Source organism: Salmo trutta, chromosome 6 (assembly GCF_901001165.1).
Source record: "Salmo trutta chromosome 6, fSalTru1.1, whole genome shotgun sequence".
NCBI lineage: Eukaryota > Metazoa > Chordata > Actinopteri > Salmoniformes > Salmonidae > Salmo > Salmo trutta.
The window spans coordinates 59,807,085-59,824,559 of NC_042962.1; the positions used below are offsets into that span (position 1 = coordinate 59,807,085).

Genomic DNA, 17,475 nt, shown 5'->3' on the forward strand with positions numbered 1-17,475 from the left:
AAATGGAAACTGCACATCCTGCTGTTCTCCTACACAAGGCTGCTTTTCTAAACTGGAAGTGGCAAATATGTAGCAAGATATTGTAATAGCAATGTAGAAAGATGCTGTAATAACTATGTAACAACTTTGTAGCAAAACATTGTATCTGGTTGTTGTGTGAATGTACTCGAGTTATATGTTTCAAGATGTCAGTATCTGTTTCTACTGTAACTTTTTCGTTTCCACCCCGTGTCTGGCCGTCAGACGTGAATGAAAAGCAGTCATTCATAAAAACAAGACAAGCTCGCTCACCATTGGTCACTGGGGTCCAAAGAGCTCTCTGAACGTCAATTGGCCAGTCACTTGAATGGCATTGTGTAACAACCAATTGGCGTGTATTATGGAGTCCTCTATTTTGGCTTCAGGGAAAACCAGACGATTCCATTCAGAAATCCACAGTCAAGCTTTGTGTGAGAAGAGCATAGACGACAATCCTGAAAGAACGTTTGCAACAGCGTGGAGTGAAACAGAACTTATTTTCAACATTGCAAAGGAATTAAATCTTCGCAAATGTGAGTTTAACATCAAACTATCAACCGCAACAAAAAGATGCGTATAAGGTTTTTGCGTTAGTTTATTTCTAGCGCCTGTAATAATGCATTTACTCTGACCGACTTGCATCCGTAGAATGCAAGCGCTCTGCCAAGCATTTTCTATCTGTCTGGTGAGGGGGGGCAGAAATGTGAACGCCATTTTATATGTATCTTAATTTGGCAACCATTTTCTTATTTGTAGTCAAATGTTTTTACAGTACTTTGACGTGAGAATGTTTAGGTTGCAGTATTTTGACTTGCTACTGCGCATGCAGCATCTTCATAGATGATTCTAACATTTATGAATGGAAGGTTCGACCCCCCTTAACTCGGGGATCAAATTTCACTTCATTGAGAAAAACAAGCTGGGGCCATGAGAGGGGAATAGGAAACGGTAGAGGGAGGAGGGACTGGGGTGGGGAGTTTAGCTACTTCTTCAACTGGCTCAGATTTTCTTTGCTGAGATTAACCCTCTCCTACCCTGCTGCCCTGAATAAATAACTTTATCCAATACTTGTCAAATAATGCTGAAATGTGATCTATAATGTTTTTGATTCAGATTATTGCATGTATATGTTTCATATGTTCTATTATAAAGATAGTTTATCCAATTTTGACATATCAAGGACTACTAAACTCAATACCCTGATTTGCATCCTATTTTTGAAGACTTATTCAAAACAGCTCCCTCCTAGTCCTTGTACTTATTGTAATGTCAACAGTCATCTCCAGATAGTGTGCCTTGCTGCCTTGCTTATGTAAGAACTTTGTCCCCAGCGTATTGAGTACATGCTCACTGGCATAGTGTACAGCCCACCAGCACTACGGTGCAGGGAGGATTACGCAAACAAACAACACAAAACACCCAATACAGAGGAAAGGAACAACTGTCTTATCCTGAAGGCAGGCTGGCACTATGCCCTAGTGCCTACTTTAGACCAGGACCCATAGGGCATAGTGCACTACTTTAGGGCATAGTGCACTATTTTAGACCATAGGTCATAGTACACTACTTTAGACCATAGGGCATAGTACACTACTTTAGACCATAGGGCATAGTACACTACTTTAGACCATAGGGCATAGTACACTACTTTAGACCATAGGGCATAGTACACTACTTTAGACCATAGGGCATACACTACTTTAGACCATAGGGCATAGTGCACTACTTTAGACCAGAATCCACAGGACATAGTGCACTACTTTAGACCAGAATCCACAGGACATAGTGCACTACTTTAGACCAGTACCCATAGGACATAGTGCACTATACAGGGAATAGGTTAGGTTGCCATTTGGGAAACATCCTATGTCTGTGTTGACGTTAGATGACAGGTGATTTGGGTATAAGCTACTGACCAGGGGGCACACTTCTCTGCTCTCCACAGAAAGAACAGACAGACGGACCAGTGTCTCCTGCTGCTACAGTCAGCCCCTCCTCCAACTTCAGTCCAGAGGCCGTCAAGATATTCAGGCAACATGGATGGATTTTATGACCAGCAAGTCCCTTTCATGGCCCCCTCTAGTGTGAGTATTTGGACTACTCTCTGGATGTTCTCTGATAGTTTTTCCACATAGGATTTTGATCAAAGCACTAATCTGAAACTTTTCATAGTGGATTAAGATAACGATTACTTTTTAGCATAAATGGATGCTCAGGGATCTTTGATACCAATCATGTTTAGGCTAATCTTTGTTCACACCAATGCAATCACTAATGTTGTAGGTGTTTTAAACATTGTTCTAGCAGAATTGTCATGTGGAAGAACCAGTGAACATGCCATTTAACGAGCGGAAGAGAAAGTTTGTTGACACTGAGCTCGCCCAGGACACAGAAGATCTCTTTCAAGACCTCATGCAACTTCAAGAGACATGGATTGCAGAAGGTGAGTTCTGCTCTTGTATTTCAGTAGGTTTTCAATCTTGCATCATGCTCATTGTTTTTATTAACATCAGTGGTTTACCGGAGGCTATTGAATCAGGGAATACTGGAAAATAGGTTGTTATTTAGAACTTTATACGACTTCCTCTTTTTAACAAGTGTATCATAAATATTTACTGTATTTTTGACTGTACTGCATCATAAATATTTACTGTATTTTTGACTGTACTGCATCATAAATATTTACTGTATTTTTGACTGTACTGCATCATAAATATTTACTGTATTTTTTACTCTACTGCATCATAAATATTTACTGTTTTTTTGACTGTACTGTATCAAGTGCATTATATATATTTACTGTATTTTTGACTGTACTGCATCATAAATATTTACTGTATTTTTGACTGTACTGCATCATAAATATTTACCGTATTTTTGACTGTACTGTATCAAGTGCATTATATTTGTTCTATTAAGCATATTAAAGTGACTCAGCCACGTGGCATGCTGTCCATAAGTTAGTCATTTAACTCTCTCTGTCCCCTCTTTCAGCTCAGGTGCCTGATGACGAACAGTTTGTCCCAGATTTCCAGTCGGATAACCGTAAGTACCAACCAATTAAATATTTACGTATGTGTGTTACAAAGGGGAATCGACAGCGTCTGCTCCTGCATAGCTGTGCATTTCCTAATTCATCCTTTAATTCCCAGACATGGTCTTTGACACAACATACAAGCACAACAAGGAGATGTACTGGTTTTCCAACACCAGTCTTATCCAGTTGGCATATTAACTCAGCGTGTCACTAGTCAGTGAGTGTATTTTATGGGTACGTGGTTAGGGCTTTCAGGTTGCCTATGTAGGCTGAGGACTAACATTATCCACAGATTTGTGTCGTCGAAAGCAGAAATCCAATTGATGTCATTGAGCCCTGATTAAACCAACCTCCGCTCGCCCTGCCGTTGACCTACTTCTGCCCTGTAGCCAATCAGTGCCCTCAATGCACACCTTGCTTTTTTGTTACTTTTTATTTTTATTTTGTTGTGTGTTTTTTTTAAAGCTGCATTGTTGGTTAAGGGCTTGTAAGTAAGCATTTCGCTGTAAGGTCTATAGCTGTTGTATTCGGCGCATGTGACATACAATTTGATTTGATTATTGGATTGTAGGGATTTGTGTTCAAACAAAGCGCAGAAATAATAGGGCTACCTCAGAATAAGACGTTACTCACTTGGTGGAAATCAAGAATCTTGTGGTTTTATACCAGAAATCCCTCAGCTTTCCTCTTTGATAGTCAACCCGGATGAGGAAAATCCTATTCTCTGATCTCTGCCCAGAACCACCACATTAACATCAGAGGAAATAAAGAGAGAACGGTTTGAAACAGGGAGATTTTCTGTTGCATTAGAGTTTTGCTACGGTGGGCCTTACTTAACATGACCCAGGTGCACCATAGCAGCCTGGGATGGCCTTCCATGGAGGCCCAACCGACCAACCACAGCTCTTGGCTGCTAGGATGGGCTACGTTCCAATCCAAGCCCACAGAACCCTCATGCTGTTTGCTTTGTACTCATCTCCTCTCCTCTTTCTCTGTTTAGAATAATATATGCATGAGGTTTGAATGGAAGCCTTTGATTGGGCTCCAGACGGAGCTGTAGGACTGGTGTAGTTGCAGGCCTGGCAGGCCTGGTGTAGTTGCAGGCCTGGTGTAGTTGCAAGCCTGGTGTAGTTGCAGGCCTGGCAGGCCTGGTGTAGTTGCAGGCCTGGCAGGCCTGGTGTAGTTGCAGGCCTGGTGTAGTTGCAGGCCTGGCAGGCCTGGTGTAGTTGCAGGCCTGGCAGGCCTGGTGTAGTTGCAGGCCTGGCAGGCCTGGTGTAGTTGCAGGCCTGGCAGGCCTGGTGTAGTTGCAGGCCTGGCAGGCCTGGTGTAGTTGCAGGCCTGGCAGGCCTGGTGTAGTTGCAGGCCTGGTGTAGTTGCAGGCCTGGTGTAGTTGCAGGCCTGGTGTAGTTGCAGGCCTGGCAGGCCTGGTGTAGTTGCAGGCCTGGTGTAGTTGCAGGCCTGGTGTAGTTGCAGGCCTGGGTTTAAAGATGTGAATGATCCTGTGGAGGAAGAAAGAGTGTTTTTAGAGGCCTGGTATTGCCTTGTTTCCCTGTAATGTTGTATTTCATCGTTGCGGATGCAGCTAGTGACATTTTGAATGCAGTGTGTACACACTGAGGGAATTGTGCTGTGGCACAGCCGGGTGATTGTTGTGTTTGCTGAAGAGTCTGAGTGTGTGTGTGGCGACGGGGTTGGCATGACGCTCCCTAGTTTGGCACGCTCCCAGTTGGGTCTCACAGACCCTTCATTCAGCAGTCCTCCTCTCTCGTGTGTGTGTGTGTGTGGACTCTGCAGCTGGGCAAAGGGGCAGTGTCCATAGCGATCAAATGGCATTATGCCATCATCTCCTTAATTTAGCAATGAACTTGGCTGAGAAGTGAGAACACGCTCTTATTAACTACCAGTTAGTGATTTAAAGAAATGTTGCAAGATTTGCCATTTCAAATGATTTGAAATCTGAGATTTAAATGTCTTCTGGCCGCGCTTGAGAGTTGCACTGTGGTTCTGTAACACAGACAGTCCAGTTGTTTGAGGTTTTCTAACTGAAACACAGTGTTTCAGTCATAGATGCTAGGTGTTCAAAACTTTAGCTTATAATGGAGGTCACTATGGACAGAGAGGCCTAACCCCATAACGTGAGAGTGTGTTGACTTCTGCTGGCCCGTGGCTGCGGAAGCTGAATGATGGCCGTTCTGTGGCACAACAGGAAATGGGGAGTTGATGTAGGCACAGACCCAGCCTCTGACAGACCCGGCCTCTGACAGACCCGGCCTCTGACAGACCCGGCCTCTGACAGACCCGGCCTCTGACAGACCCGGCCTCTGACAGACCCAGCCTCTGATGCCAACACAGCACCCAGTAAAGTTAGTTACTAACTGGTGGTGGAAGTCAGAGCAGATTGTTCTGGTCTGTGCAATTGAATACAAAGGAATCTTTGTTACTGGTTTGATAGTTGCCTTGGAAACAATGAAAAAACATCTAGTGAAAGTACACTGTTTGTCTTTCAGTGCTGGGTTTATAGTTTTCCCTCCCAAACGGAAGGACAGATTTACAACCTCACCAATTCACTAAACAACAAACATTTGGGAAGTTGTAATTAAAGACAAACCCCAGCATAGGAGACACATTTGATCCTTTTGATAGAAAACTATTTTGCTTCTTATTCCTTAGTGAAGCACATTAAACCAGAATACTGAATAAATATATTCAACGTAGTGACTCTTTTGTGAATCTTTGAAATGACATATATTATGAATTGCAGTTTAATGTTTTCTCCTTTCTTTCTTCAAAGTAATGTTCCATGGACCTCCAGCCAGTAAAGTGAAGCGGGAGTCCAGTGCCTCCAGAGATCTGTCCCCCTGCAGTCAGGAACAACAGAGACTCTCTCTCTACACAGACAAGTGCCTTTACAGCTACAGGTATGTTACAGTACACACTGAGACGGACCAGGTTTTGACACCCCACACAAATTGTACTCTCAGTAGCAAGAGGTATTTACAGTTACAACCAATAAAAGATCATAAAGAGGGTAAAGGCATAATAAAGTTCTCTACTAAGACATTGCTTAATTAGGTAAACCTAAATCAGGTTGATAAGGCCTGAGGGGTGTGTCATATGGCCAATATACGAGTGCCTGGATACAGCCCTTAGCCGTGGTATATTGGCCATATACCACAAACCCCCGAGGTGCCTTATTGCTATTATAAAGCACATTTTATTTGTCATATGCGCCGAATACAACAGGTGTAGACCTTACAGTGAAATGCTTACTTACAAGCCCTTAACCAACAATGAAGTTAAGAAAAAGGTGTTACGAAAGTATTTAAAATGAACTGAAGTAAATAATTAATAAATAACAAATAAGAAAAATGTATAAATAATTAAGGAGCAACAATAAAATAACAGTAGCGAGGCTCAGCAGCGAGGCTCTGTACAGGGGGTACAGAGTCAGTGTGCGGAGGGCACAGATTGGTCGAGGTAACATGTAGGTAGAGGTAAAGTGACTATGCATAGATAATAAACAGAGAGTAGCAGCAGCATAAAAATGGGGGGGGGTGGGGTCAATGCAAATAGTCCAGGTAGCCATTTGATTAGCTGTTCAGGAGTCTTATGGCTTGGAGGTAGAAGCCTTTTGGACCTAGACTTGGCTCTCCGGTACCGCTTGCCGTGCTGGTTACCAATGTAATTAGAGCAGTAAAAATAAATGTTGTGGTATACCACGGCTGTTAGCCAATCAGCATTCAGGGCTCCAACCACCCAGTTTATAATGTCAGATAACACACACACACATATGTAATGTTAAGGCCACAGAGAGAATACAGCCATACTCTACAGGCCCAAGTTAACCCCTTCCATCCCCCTCCTCCCTCCACAGTGCCAACAACAGGAAGCCACTTGGCATCAATACTTTAACCCCTCCCTCCACACCCGCCTCACCCTGCAGCCCCGCCCCCACCCCGGGGACACACCCCCTACAGAGGCAGATCACGTCCCCTGTCCAGGCGACACACCCCGGCCACAGTCGTCCGACTCACAGGCACAGCCCCTCCCACCACCGGACACTCCCGCCACACCCGAGCCAAAGCCAGCCTTTCGCCGTGCCCCGCCTACCTGTCAATCACTCCGATGCCTCCTACAGCTCAGAACACAGGTGAGTTGGCACCATGTGTTAGCTCAGGTTGGCACCATGTGTTGGCACCATGTGTTAGCTCAGGTTGGCACCATGTGTTAGCTCAGGTTGGCACCATGTGTTAGCTCAGGTTGGCACCATGTGTTAGCTCAGGTTGGCACCATGTGTTAGCTCAGGTTGGCACCATGTGTTGGCTCAGGTTGGCACCATGTGTTGGCTCAGGTTGGCACCATGTGTTGGCTCAGGTTGGCACCATGTGTTGGCACCATGTGTTGGCACCATGTGTTGGCACCATGTGTTGGCACCATGTGTTGGCTCAGGTTGGCACCATGTGTTGGCACCATGTGTTGGCTCAGGTTGGCACCATGTGTTAGCTCAGGTTGGCACCATGTGTTGGCACCATGTGTTGGCTCAGGTTGGCACCATGTGTTGACACCATGCACTGTTTAACCCCATAGCTTGTATATCTTGGTTGTAAAGTCATGATTGGAACCACTGTAGGCTGGGACTCAGCATGCATGTTCAGTGCTACAGTTGAAATCCCATTGTTATATGATTCTCTGGTTTAAGACCCTAATTGACAAATTTGTCCTTATTTTCTCTCTCTGTCTCTCGTTCCCCTTCTCCAGGTTCCAGCGGCAGCTCTCTGAGCCATGTCTGCCTTTCCCTCCGCCTGACGGTGCCACCTGTACCTCTTACCCCCCTCAGCCCCATCACCCCCACCGCGCCCCCCTGTCCCGGGACGGCCGCCCCATCTACCAGCGACACCTGTCAGAGCCCTTGGTCCTCCTCCCTGCTCAGGGCTTCAAGCAGGAGCTGGTGGACCTCCGCTACACCGAGCAGGGGGTCCCCACCATGGGCCCTCCCCGCACCCCATTCCAGGGCCTCTCTATCAAGCAGGAGCCCCGGGATTTCTGCTTTGACCAAGGTGAGCCCTGGGGAATCGCTGGGTGGCGACGGTCTTTGAGGCTCAGTTTCCCACTCATAGATTAGACCTAGTCCTGGAGTTAAAAAAAACATGTTCAATGGAGAATCTCAATAGGAAGTGCTTCTCCTTCCATGCCTAGGCTTAATCTGAGTCCGGACAGGAAGGCCCTAAGGGTTTGGAAGTAGCCCAAGCTGTCCAAGTTGGCTGCTCCTTTGAGAGTCTACTGTACGTGGCTAATAGTACAGCGATGGGGATAAAACAGCATGTTTCAGACTGATGTGGACACAAGTATTAGCCGTAGTGGTTGGGTATGTAGCAGTGTAGCATTCTAAGACTCTCCTAAGCTAAGGTGACCTCATTTCACTCTCCATGTCTAGGCCACTTTCTGTCAGTGATGTAACAGTCAAATCCTCTTAATAAAGTCCCAGCTAAGAAAACCCCAGGGGACTGTTAAGAGACCGTTGGCTGTGTGAGAATGTATGTCTGTCTTCTGCTGGGTATTATGTCATTAGGCTAATGGCTACTTTAAAAAGATAGTGTTGAAAAAGTAAGTTAGTAGTAAGAATCTATTCAAAGAAACACTTATTAGTTTTTGTATCTTTCTTTTTGTCTATCTTTCTGGTTTGAAGAGCACGTGTTAAAGAAATATATGTCTAATATTTTCTATTTTCCCTTGTGTCTTACAGAAATGCAGAACTGCCAGTCTTCTTTCAGGAAGTCCGGTAACTTCTACCAAAACAATGATGGTTTGGTCTACGACGGAGAGCCTCATCTGTACAACGACGACACATGCGTGGTTCCAGAGAGACTAGAAGGTAAGACATTCTTCCATAAATTGCTATGAAATACAAGGGCTTGTCTGGCACAATAGAACCCCTGGAATTGTCCCAAAAGTGCAAACCCCATCCATCCAGAATCGAACACTGAAAGTATTTAAAAAGAAACGGATACTATTTGAACCTCTGACTGGTTTGATACAGGGCTTTAGGTGTAAATGGCAGCAGGTAGTGAATTCTGGAATCTGACATCTTCTTGTTATGTCATGGCAGTGTGGCTGCCAGAGGAGACCCAAGGGGCCTTGGACAGAGAAAGCCTGTGTAACATGAGCAGAGCCTCTTATCCTATCCCCACGCTCAGACTGCCAATCACTGGAGTCTTTCACCTGACTGTGACCTCGCCACTCACTCCCTCTTTCCCCTTCTGTCCATCCAGGCAAGATCAAGCAGGAGGCCGGAGTGTTCCGTGACGGACCGCCCTACCAGCGCCGAGGTTCCCTGCAGCTCTGGCAGTTCCTGGTCACTCTGCTGGACGACCCGGCCAATGGTCACTTCATCTCCTGGACCGGCCGCGGCATGGAGTTCAAACTCATCGAGCCCGAAGAGGTCAGTTGGCAGTTGGTCAGCAGGCAGTGCTGTGGTCCTAGTGAGTTTAGCGACTTTAGGGCTTCTTGGAGTTTTTCATCATTATGTCTCTGAGTTTAAAGTAAGTAGAGTGTTTCAACAGGTCATGATAATAGTTGTTACGCTGTGCTTACAGGAATAATCACACTAGAAGTGACACTCCAGAAACTAACCAAAGAGCTTGGTGTATGTATCTACAGGTTGATCAGAAGAGTTCACCTTGATTTGAACCTTTTCTCTCTCCTCTCCTATGGCAGGTGGCCCGGCGCTGGGGCCTTCAGAAGAACCGGCCTGCCATGAACTACGACAAGCTGAGCCGCTCTCTACGCTATTACTATGAGAAGGGCATCATGCAGAAGGTAAAGGTAAATTTTTATTTAATTCAAGTCAATTACAATTTTCTGTTTTGGGTCAAATTCAGTGGAGGCTTTATGAATGAATGGAAAACATCACAGTACAATGGAGGGCTACATTGCACCAATAAATAGTACATTGGTTGTATATAAGGACAGGTCAGAAGGTTGGGTTATAAAGTCAAACGTTATTTTCAAACTACTATTGGTTGTGCGCTGAACGACTGTTTAACTTCCTCTTTGGGTGGGATCAGGTGGCTGGAGAGAGGTACGTGTACAAGTTTACGTGTGACCCCGAGGCGCTCTTCTCCATGGCCTTCCCTGACAACCAGAGGCCCAGCCTGAAGCAGGACCCGGACTGCCTGCCGCCGTCTGCGGGGGAGGATGACACCACCGTGCCCCTGGCCCACTACGAGGATGGCTGTGGCTCCTACCTGGCCGACGGAGGGGAGCGGGGCGTCTCGTTACTGGGCTTCCCTGATAACTACTCCTTCTGAATGTTCTGACCAATGACGGAATAAAGACAGCTGTCATCTGGTACCCTGCCACACCCCTACCCTACCCCAAACTCTCGTCCCCTAATTACACACCACTACCCTACCCCTAGTCCCCTAACTATACACTCCTACCCTACTCCTCGTCCCCTAACTATACACTCCTACCCTACTCCTCATCCCCTAACTATACACTCCTACCCTACTCCTCGTCCCCTAATTACACACCACTACCCTACCCCTAGTCCCCTAACTATACACTCCTACGCTACTCCTAGTCCCCTAACTATACACTCCTACCCTACTCCTAGTCCCCTAACTAAACACCCAGAGCCCAAACCCTAGTCCCCTAACTATACACTCCTACCCTACTCCTCGTCCCCTAACTATACACTCCTACCCTACTCCTCGTCCCCTAACTACACACCACTACCCTACCCCACATCCCCTAACTACACACCCAGAGCCCAAACCCTAGTCCCCTAACTACACACCCAGAGCCCAAACTCTAGTCCCCTAACTACACACCCAGAGCCCAAACCCTAGTCCCCTAACTACACACCCAGTGCCCAAACCCTAGTCCCCTAACTACACACCCAGAGCCCAAACCCTAGTCCCCTAACTACACACCCAGAGCCCAAACCCTAGTCCCCTAACTACACACCCAGAGCCCAAACCCTAGTCCCCTAACTACACACCCAGAGCCCAAACCCTAGTCCCCTAACTACACACCCAGTGCCCAAACCCTAGTCCCCTAACTACACACCCAGAGCCCAAACCCTAGTCCCCTAACTACACACCCAGAGCCCAAACCCTAGTCCCCTAACTACACACCCAGTGCCCAAACCCTAGTCCCCTAACTACACACCCAGAGCCCAAACCCTAGTCCCCTAACTACACACCCAGAGCCCAAACCCTAGTCCCCTAACTACACACCCAGAGCCCAAACCCTAGTCCCCTAACTACACACCCAGAGCCCAAACCCTAGTCCCCTAACTACACACCCAGTGCTCAAACCCTAGTCCCCTAACTACACACCCAGAGCCCAAACCCTAGTCCCCTAACTACACACCCAGAGCCCAAACCCTAGTCCCCTAACTACACACCCAGTGCCCAAACCCTAGTCCCCTAACTACACACCCAGAGCCCAAACCCTAGTCCCCTAACTACACACCCAGAGCCCAAGCTGCTGAGCGGATTTGGAGCTCTCTAACCCCCCTCCCCTACTCCTATGCCAAACTAAGCTCCTCTTGCCAGTCTTGAGATTACCCTCCCCAAGTCCCAAGGAAAAAACCAGTCAAACCTGAGACGGCCATCTTGCTTCTTCTTTGCCCTCTGTTATCAAACTGAATTGTGGCGAAAGGTGTGCGGTCCACATCCTCATCAACATAAACTGAACTGAGTGATCTCCCTTACGGGGGTTGAGCGAGGACACGGTTCACCTGATTATAACGGGACTCAAGTAATGGACACAAGTGTGCCAGGATTGTAGCCAATAGCCATGCAGTTTCCACAATCTGCTAGCCAATAGCCATGCAGTTTCCACAATCTGCTAGGTACGAGTATGACAAATAATGGCGAGGATATAAAACATTGCCCTTTTGATATAGCAATTGTTTTATGGCTTGATCCCAAACAGAGTAGTACACTCGACACGCGCACAGGGCTTCACCTTGGAGAGAAACTACGACTCCAATGAACCTTAGTACTACAGGTGGTGATGTAACTCTGTATGCAATGAATGGGCCAAACACACAGGCAACCGACTGTTCTTATTAATCCATAATACATCGTACGACTATAAAGAAGCTGGGACACGAATACCCCTGAGCAAGTTGCGTTGGCTGGCATGCCCACTCATTAAAAACACCAACACACTGAAATCCAATCTGAAATGGGAGAGGTGGACTCAGGACTCGCTAGCTCAGCATTCTCTTCAGACTCGGGGAATTGTTTTTTTTCTCTCACCCAAAAATGTAAAACCTTTATGATGCTGTTTTACTCCTGATGTTGGCGTGTCCTACCAGATGTATCTTTCCTTGACGTTTTGTTTAGCTCTTTCATTTGACTCATTTTGTCGTAACATGTAAAAGGGACACATACAAAACAGTATTTTTCCTGAAGCGTTGACTTCCTATTAAAACGTGTGTATTGAAAATACATGTTTATGTACTATGATGACAAAAGTACTGCGACTGTCACGCAGTCCCTTCTCCAAAAACTATAACTGCAATAGTAAGCTAAACAGGGGGGGGCTCTACTCTTCGCATTGTTTTCTCACAGAAAGCTGTACCAACCTGTTGCTGTACCATTCAAAAGTTTTCTGCTTTTTGTATAGTTTATCGGGGAGTATATGAAACAAACATCTAAAATGTAAATGTATATATGAATATATTTTTGCAAAGTCATTTGTTTTGACATTGTACACGCTGGAAAGTTTGGCCTGGTATCTGGTTTGCATCCTTTAATTCTTGTCATGATGTTATGGTGTCCATATTAGGACACATCCCTAGTCTCCGCAGGAGTTGTCTGTCAAGTCCTGCAAAGACTGAGGCTGTCCTAATATGGACACCGTATTAAGGCAGTGGGTTGAAGCCTAGAAAGACCTCCCTGTTGACTGAGTGGTGGGCTGTGTCGGCGTCACACGTGTACCAGTATATTTTGATATGATTCTGTCTACATGTGGGTTGGGGGGTGTCTTGTCCATGATGTTGAGTTTTGCTGGCACTTATACAAGTGACAACCCCCCCCCCCATTTCCCCACAAATACAATGTGTGCCTTCCACTGCTTTTGGTTGATTTTCTATACTGGATACAATAAACTATACTTTCTGCTTCAAAGTGTTATATTGAGTCTCTTCCTATTCTGACCAACCAATCTAGCTTTCGTGTTACTGTGGTTCAAGTTGAGTTGGTCTTTTTGATTGAATTCCACTTCTTATGAATGTGGAACAATATACAACATCTGACACATTCCTGATTTCAGGATATAGTATTACAATAGTCCTATGAAGAACAGGCAATAAGATGTGGCCTTTAGAATGGCACCTGTACTTCAAATCAAATGTATTTATAAAGCCCTTCTTACATCAACTGATGTCTCAAAGTGCTGTACAGAAACCCAGCCTAAAACCCCAAACAGTAAGCAATGCAGGTGTAGAAGCACGGTGGCTAGGAAAAACTCCCGAGAAAGGCCAGAACCTAGGAAGAAACCTAGAGAGGAACCAGGCTATGAGGGGTGGCCAGTCCTCTTCTGGCTGTGCCGGGTGGAGATTATAACAGAACATGTTCAAATGTTCATAGATGACCAGCAGGGTCAAATAATAAAGTGGATGTCGAGGGTGCAACAGGTTAACACCTCAGGATTAATGTCAGTTGGCTTTTCGTAGCCGATCATTCAGAGTATCTCTACCACTCCTGCTGTCTTTTGAGAGTTGAAAACAGTAGGTCTGGGACAGGTAGCACATCCGGTGAACAGGTCAGGGTTCCGTAGCCGCAGGCAGAACAGTTGAAACTGGAGCAGCAGCACGGCCAGGTGGACTGGGGACAGCAAGGAGTCATCAGGCCAGGTAGTCCTGAGGCATGGTCCTAGGGCTCAGGTCCTCCGAGAGAAAGAAAGAAAGAGAAAATGAGAGAGAATTAGAGAGCATACTTAAATTTACACAGGACACCGGATAAGACAGGAGAAATAGTCCAGATATAACAGATTGACCCTAGCACCCCAACACATAAACTACTGCAGCATAAATACTGGAGACTGAGACAGGAGGGGTCGGGAGACACTGTGGCCCATCCGACGATACCCCCGGACAGGGCCAAACAGGCAGGATATAACCCCACCCACTTTGCCAAAGCACAGCCCCCACACCACCAGAGGGATATCTTTAAACACCAACTTACCATCCTGAGACAAGGCTGAGTGTAGCCCACAAAGATCTCCGCCACGGCACAACCCAAGGGGGGGGCGCCAACCCAGACAGGATGATCACGTCAGCGACTCAACCCACTCAAGTGACGCACCCCTCCTAGGGACGGCATGGAAGAGCACCAGTAAGCCAGTAAGCCTTGTTCACCCTGCAGGTTTTAATGGTCAAAATAGTTGGTTCTTCTAATCTGTTTTGGAATACTGACTGTCCAAACAGCAAGTTACAAATCCGATCAAATCGATCAAAACCTCAGGATAAGATGATCCAACTTTATAAACAAGTCCCTTTTAGGCAAGCCACAGCAGTCAACTAGTTCAGGGTTTCCCAATCTCGGTCCTAGACAAACAAAAACGTTTCAGAAACCTCTGTGTGACATTGAAATGTAGCGAATGTAATTGAAACTCCTGTGCGCAAACAACACATCTAAATTAAGCCGGCATACATGTTCAATGGATGTGATCTCCGGTAAATCCTTTCTGTCAGATTTACTGAAAGGAGGACGAGAGAGGCCTTATACACGTGTCTAAAAGGCGTGTATTAGGAGTCAAGTGTGGAATTTCCGCGAGTAGGACAGTCAATGTGTTGGTAATAATTCTGAAGCACGAACCTCAAATTACCTTTGTTAATGTCCCTTGCAACAATGAACTCTGCCTCCGGGTATGCGGTCTCCAGTTTGTACAGGGTCCAATGAAAATATTTGAGAGCATTTTTGGTGTCGGTTTGGGGCAGGATGTATACAGCCATGGCGATAATTGACTCTGTACTGGTACCCAGTGTATATAGCTATCATTGACTCGGTAAGCTATCATTGACTCGGTACTGGTACCCGGTGTATATAGCTATCATTGACTCGGTAAGCTATCATTGACTCGGTACTGGTACCCGGTGTATATAGCTATCATTGACTCGGTACTGGTACCCAGTGTATATAGCTATCATTGACTCGGTACTGGTACCCGGTGTATATAGCTATCATTGACTCGGTACTGGTACCCGGTGTATATAGCTATCATTGACTCGGTACTGGTACCCGGTGTATATAGCTATCATTGACTCGGTACTGGTACCCGGTGTATATAGCTATCATTGACTTGGTAAGCTATCATTGACTCGGTACTGGTACCCGGTGTATATAGCTATCATTGACTTGGTAAGCTATCATTGACTCGGTACTGGTACCCGGTGTATATAGCTATCATTGACTTGGTAAGCTATCATTGACTCGGTACTGGTACCCGGTGTATATAGCTATCATTGACTCGGTACTGGTACCCGGTGTATATAGCTATCATTGACTCGGTACTGGTACCCAGTGTATATAGCTATCATTGACTCGGTACTGGTACCCGGTGTATATAGCTATCATTGACTCGGTACTGGTACCCGGTGTATATAGCTATCATTGACTCGGTACTGGTACCCGGTGTATATAGCCAAGCTATAGTAAGTAAGAATTTCACTGTTATTCTACACCTGTTGTTTACGAAGCATGTGACAATTAAAATTTGATTTGATTTATAGATTTTAAGTTTGTTCACAGACTATATTTAACACCAAGGAAAACTTTTATGATTAAATTGGTCCCAACTCCAAACTGTTCACCATTTCCCCTAAATCAAGTAAGCACATTCCTTCATACGATCTGGGAATGCCCTGCAGTTAAATGCTTTTGGTGCAAAGTTTCAACATTTATTTTGAAGTGGATGAATTGAAATATTCAATGCTTTCCGTCTATTATGTTATTTAACTATGATAGGCCCTCGAATCTATCAATCACTCAGAGAACATTACTGCTGGCAGGCAGCACTGAAAAGCATGTTTTCCGGGTGGGGAGGGAGGATGCGGGTGGATGGGGACTGAGGGGGGAAATGGGATGGGGTTATCTTTGTATGCATATATTTGATTGTTTTTGTACCTGTAACCACTCTGAAAGAGAAAAATGACAAAACTGAATAAAAAGTTGGTCAACGAAGCATGAGAAGACTGCTTTTGTTTTGTTTGTTTGTCAGTTAGGGGGTGCAGGGTGAATACGGGTCTGTCATATGGTAATCTGGTAAAAAGACAATTTGACTTTTGCTCAGTACATTGTTGTCACTAAGGAAATGTATAAGTGCTGTTAATGATAATGCAGAAGATTTTCCCAAGGTTGCTATTGACGCATATTCCACAGTAGTTACTGGGGTCAAATTTGTCTCCACTTTTGTAGATTGGGGTGATCAGTCCATGGTTCCAAATATTGGGGAAGATGCCAGAGCTGAGGATGATGTTAAATAGTTTAAGTTTAGCCAATTGGAATTTATGGTCTGTATATTATATCATTTCATTTAGGATACCATCAACCCCACAGGCCTTTTTGGTTGGAGGGTTTCTATTTTGTTCTGTAGTTCATTCAAGGTAATTGGAGAATCCAGTGGGTTCTGGTAGTCTTTAAATAGTTGATTCTAAGATTTGTAATTGATCATGTATATGTTTTTGCTGTTTGTTCTTTGTTATAGGGCCTAAATATTGGAGAAGGGGTTTATCCATACATCTCCGTTTTGGATAGATAACTCTTTGTGTTGTTGTTTGTTTAGTGTTTTCCAATTTTCCCAGAGGTGGTTAGATTCTATGGATTCTTCAATTACATTGAGCTGGTTTCTGACGTGCTGTTCCTTCTTTTTCCGTAGTGTATTTTAGCTCTCCTTTCAGACCAACCCTCTTCACACACCTCTGTCCTACCTAACCCCAGCCAGAGCCATATACGTGGTCAGAGCTATGCCAGGTCAGGGCTTCAGTTGATTCCGCTGAGATAGTGGCCCTATTTTGAAGCGGATTAGCTATCGAGGGAAAGGCTGGTGCTGAGGACTGTGTATAGGGTTGCAAATGGATGGTATATTACTGGAAACGTTTACCAGTAAACTACCAGAATTTTGGTAGCTTTTAAGTTTTTTATTTTATAAGATGACATTTAGTGGCCTTTTGGGGTACTTCAGATTATCACAGGTGTCTGTAATTATCTCTGGCCCTCTGTGTGGCTTATCACATGTAAAATAATCAATTCAGATGATACCAACAAAAAATATGACAAAGCTGTAAAGCATTGTCCTAAATATAAACCATAGTGCATACCATTTGTGTTTAATATGAGGGTTTCAGCATAAAATATCCTTTAAAAAAATGTCCACACTTTTATTTATTTAGCTATGTTCAT

The 17,475-nt window shown here is 45.2% G+C and overlaps 1 protein-coding gene across 4 annotated transcripts; it reads left to right on the plus strand.

Moving 5' to 3' along the window:
• The first annotated feature begins 435 nt into the window (after nucleotides 1-435).
• Nucleotides 436-13,200, plus strand: LOC115196484 (ETS translocation variant 5). 4 transcript variants are annotated; one of them, XM_029757353.1, is made up of 11 exons: nucleotides 436-551; nucleotides 1,964-2,102; nucleotides 2,323-2,461; nucleotides 3,013-3,063; nucleotides 5,847-5,973; nucleotides 6,930-7,205; nucleotides 7,814-8,112; nucleotides 8,799-8,927; nucleotides 9,325-9,494; nucleotides 9,770-9,877; nucleotides 10,120-13,200. In XM_029757353.1, the coding sequence occupies exons 2-11, from the start codon at nucleotides 2,055-2,057 to the stop codon at nucleotides 10,360-10,362; spliced, it is 1,590 nt and encodes a 529-aa protein (XP_029613213.1). In that variant the 5' UTR covers nucleotides 436-551; nucleotides 1,964-2,054; the 3' UTR covers nucleotides 10,363-13,200. The 4 variants fall into 4 exon arrangements, with proteins under 4 accessions (XP_029613213.1, XP_029613215.1, XP_029613214.1 ...); XM_029757355.1 differs by having other exon boundaries at nucleotides 9,770-9,871; XM_029757354.1 differs by having other exon boundaries at nucleotides 2,326-2,461.
• Nucleotides 13,201-17,475: the final 4,275 nt, after the last annotated feature.

Excerpts from the sequence above, each read along its gene's own strand:
- LOC115196484 (XM_029757353.1), top strand. The coding sequence starts at position 2,055 with ATGGATGGATTTTATGACCAGCAAGTCCCTTTCATGGCCCCCTCTAGT. Across the intron at positions 3,064-5,846 it reads AGATTTCCAGTCGGATAACC|TAATGTTCCATGGACCTCCA; the intron begins GTAAGTACCAAC and ends CTTTCTTCAAAG. Across the intron at positions 8,113-8,798 it reads GGATTTCTGCTTTGACCAAG|AAATGCAGAACTGCCAGTCT; the intron begins GTGAGCCCTGGG and ends TGTGTCTTACAG.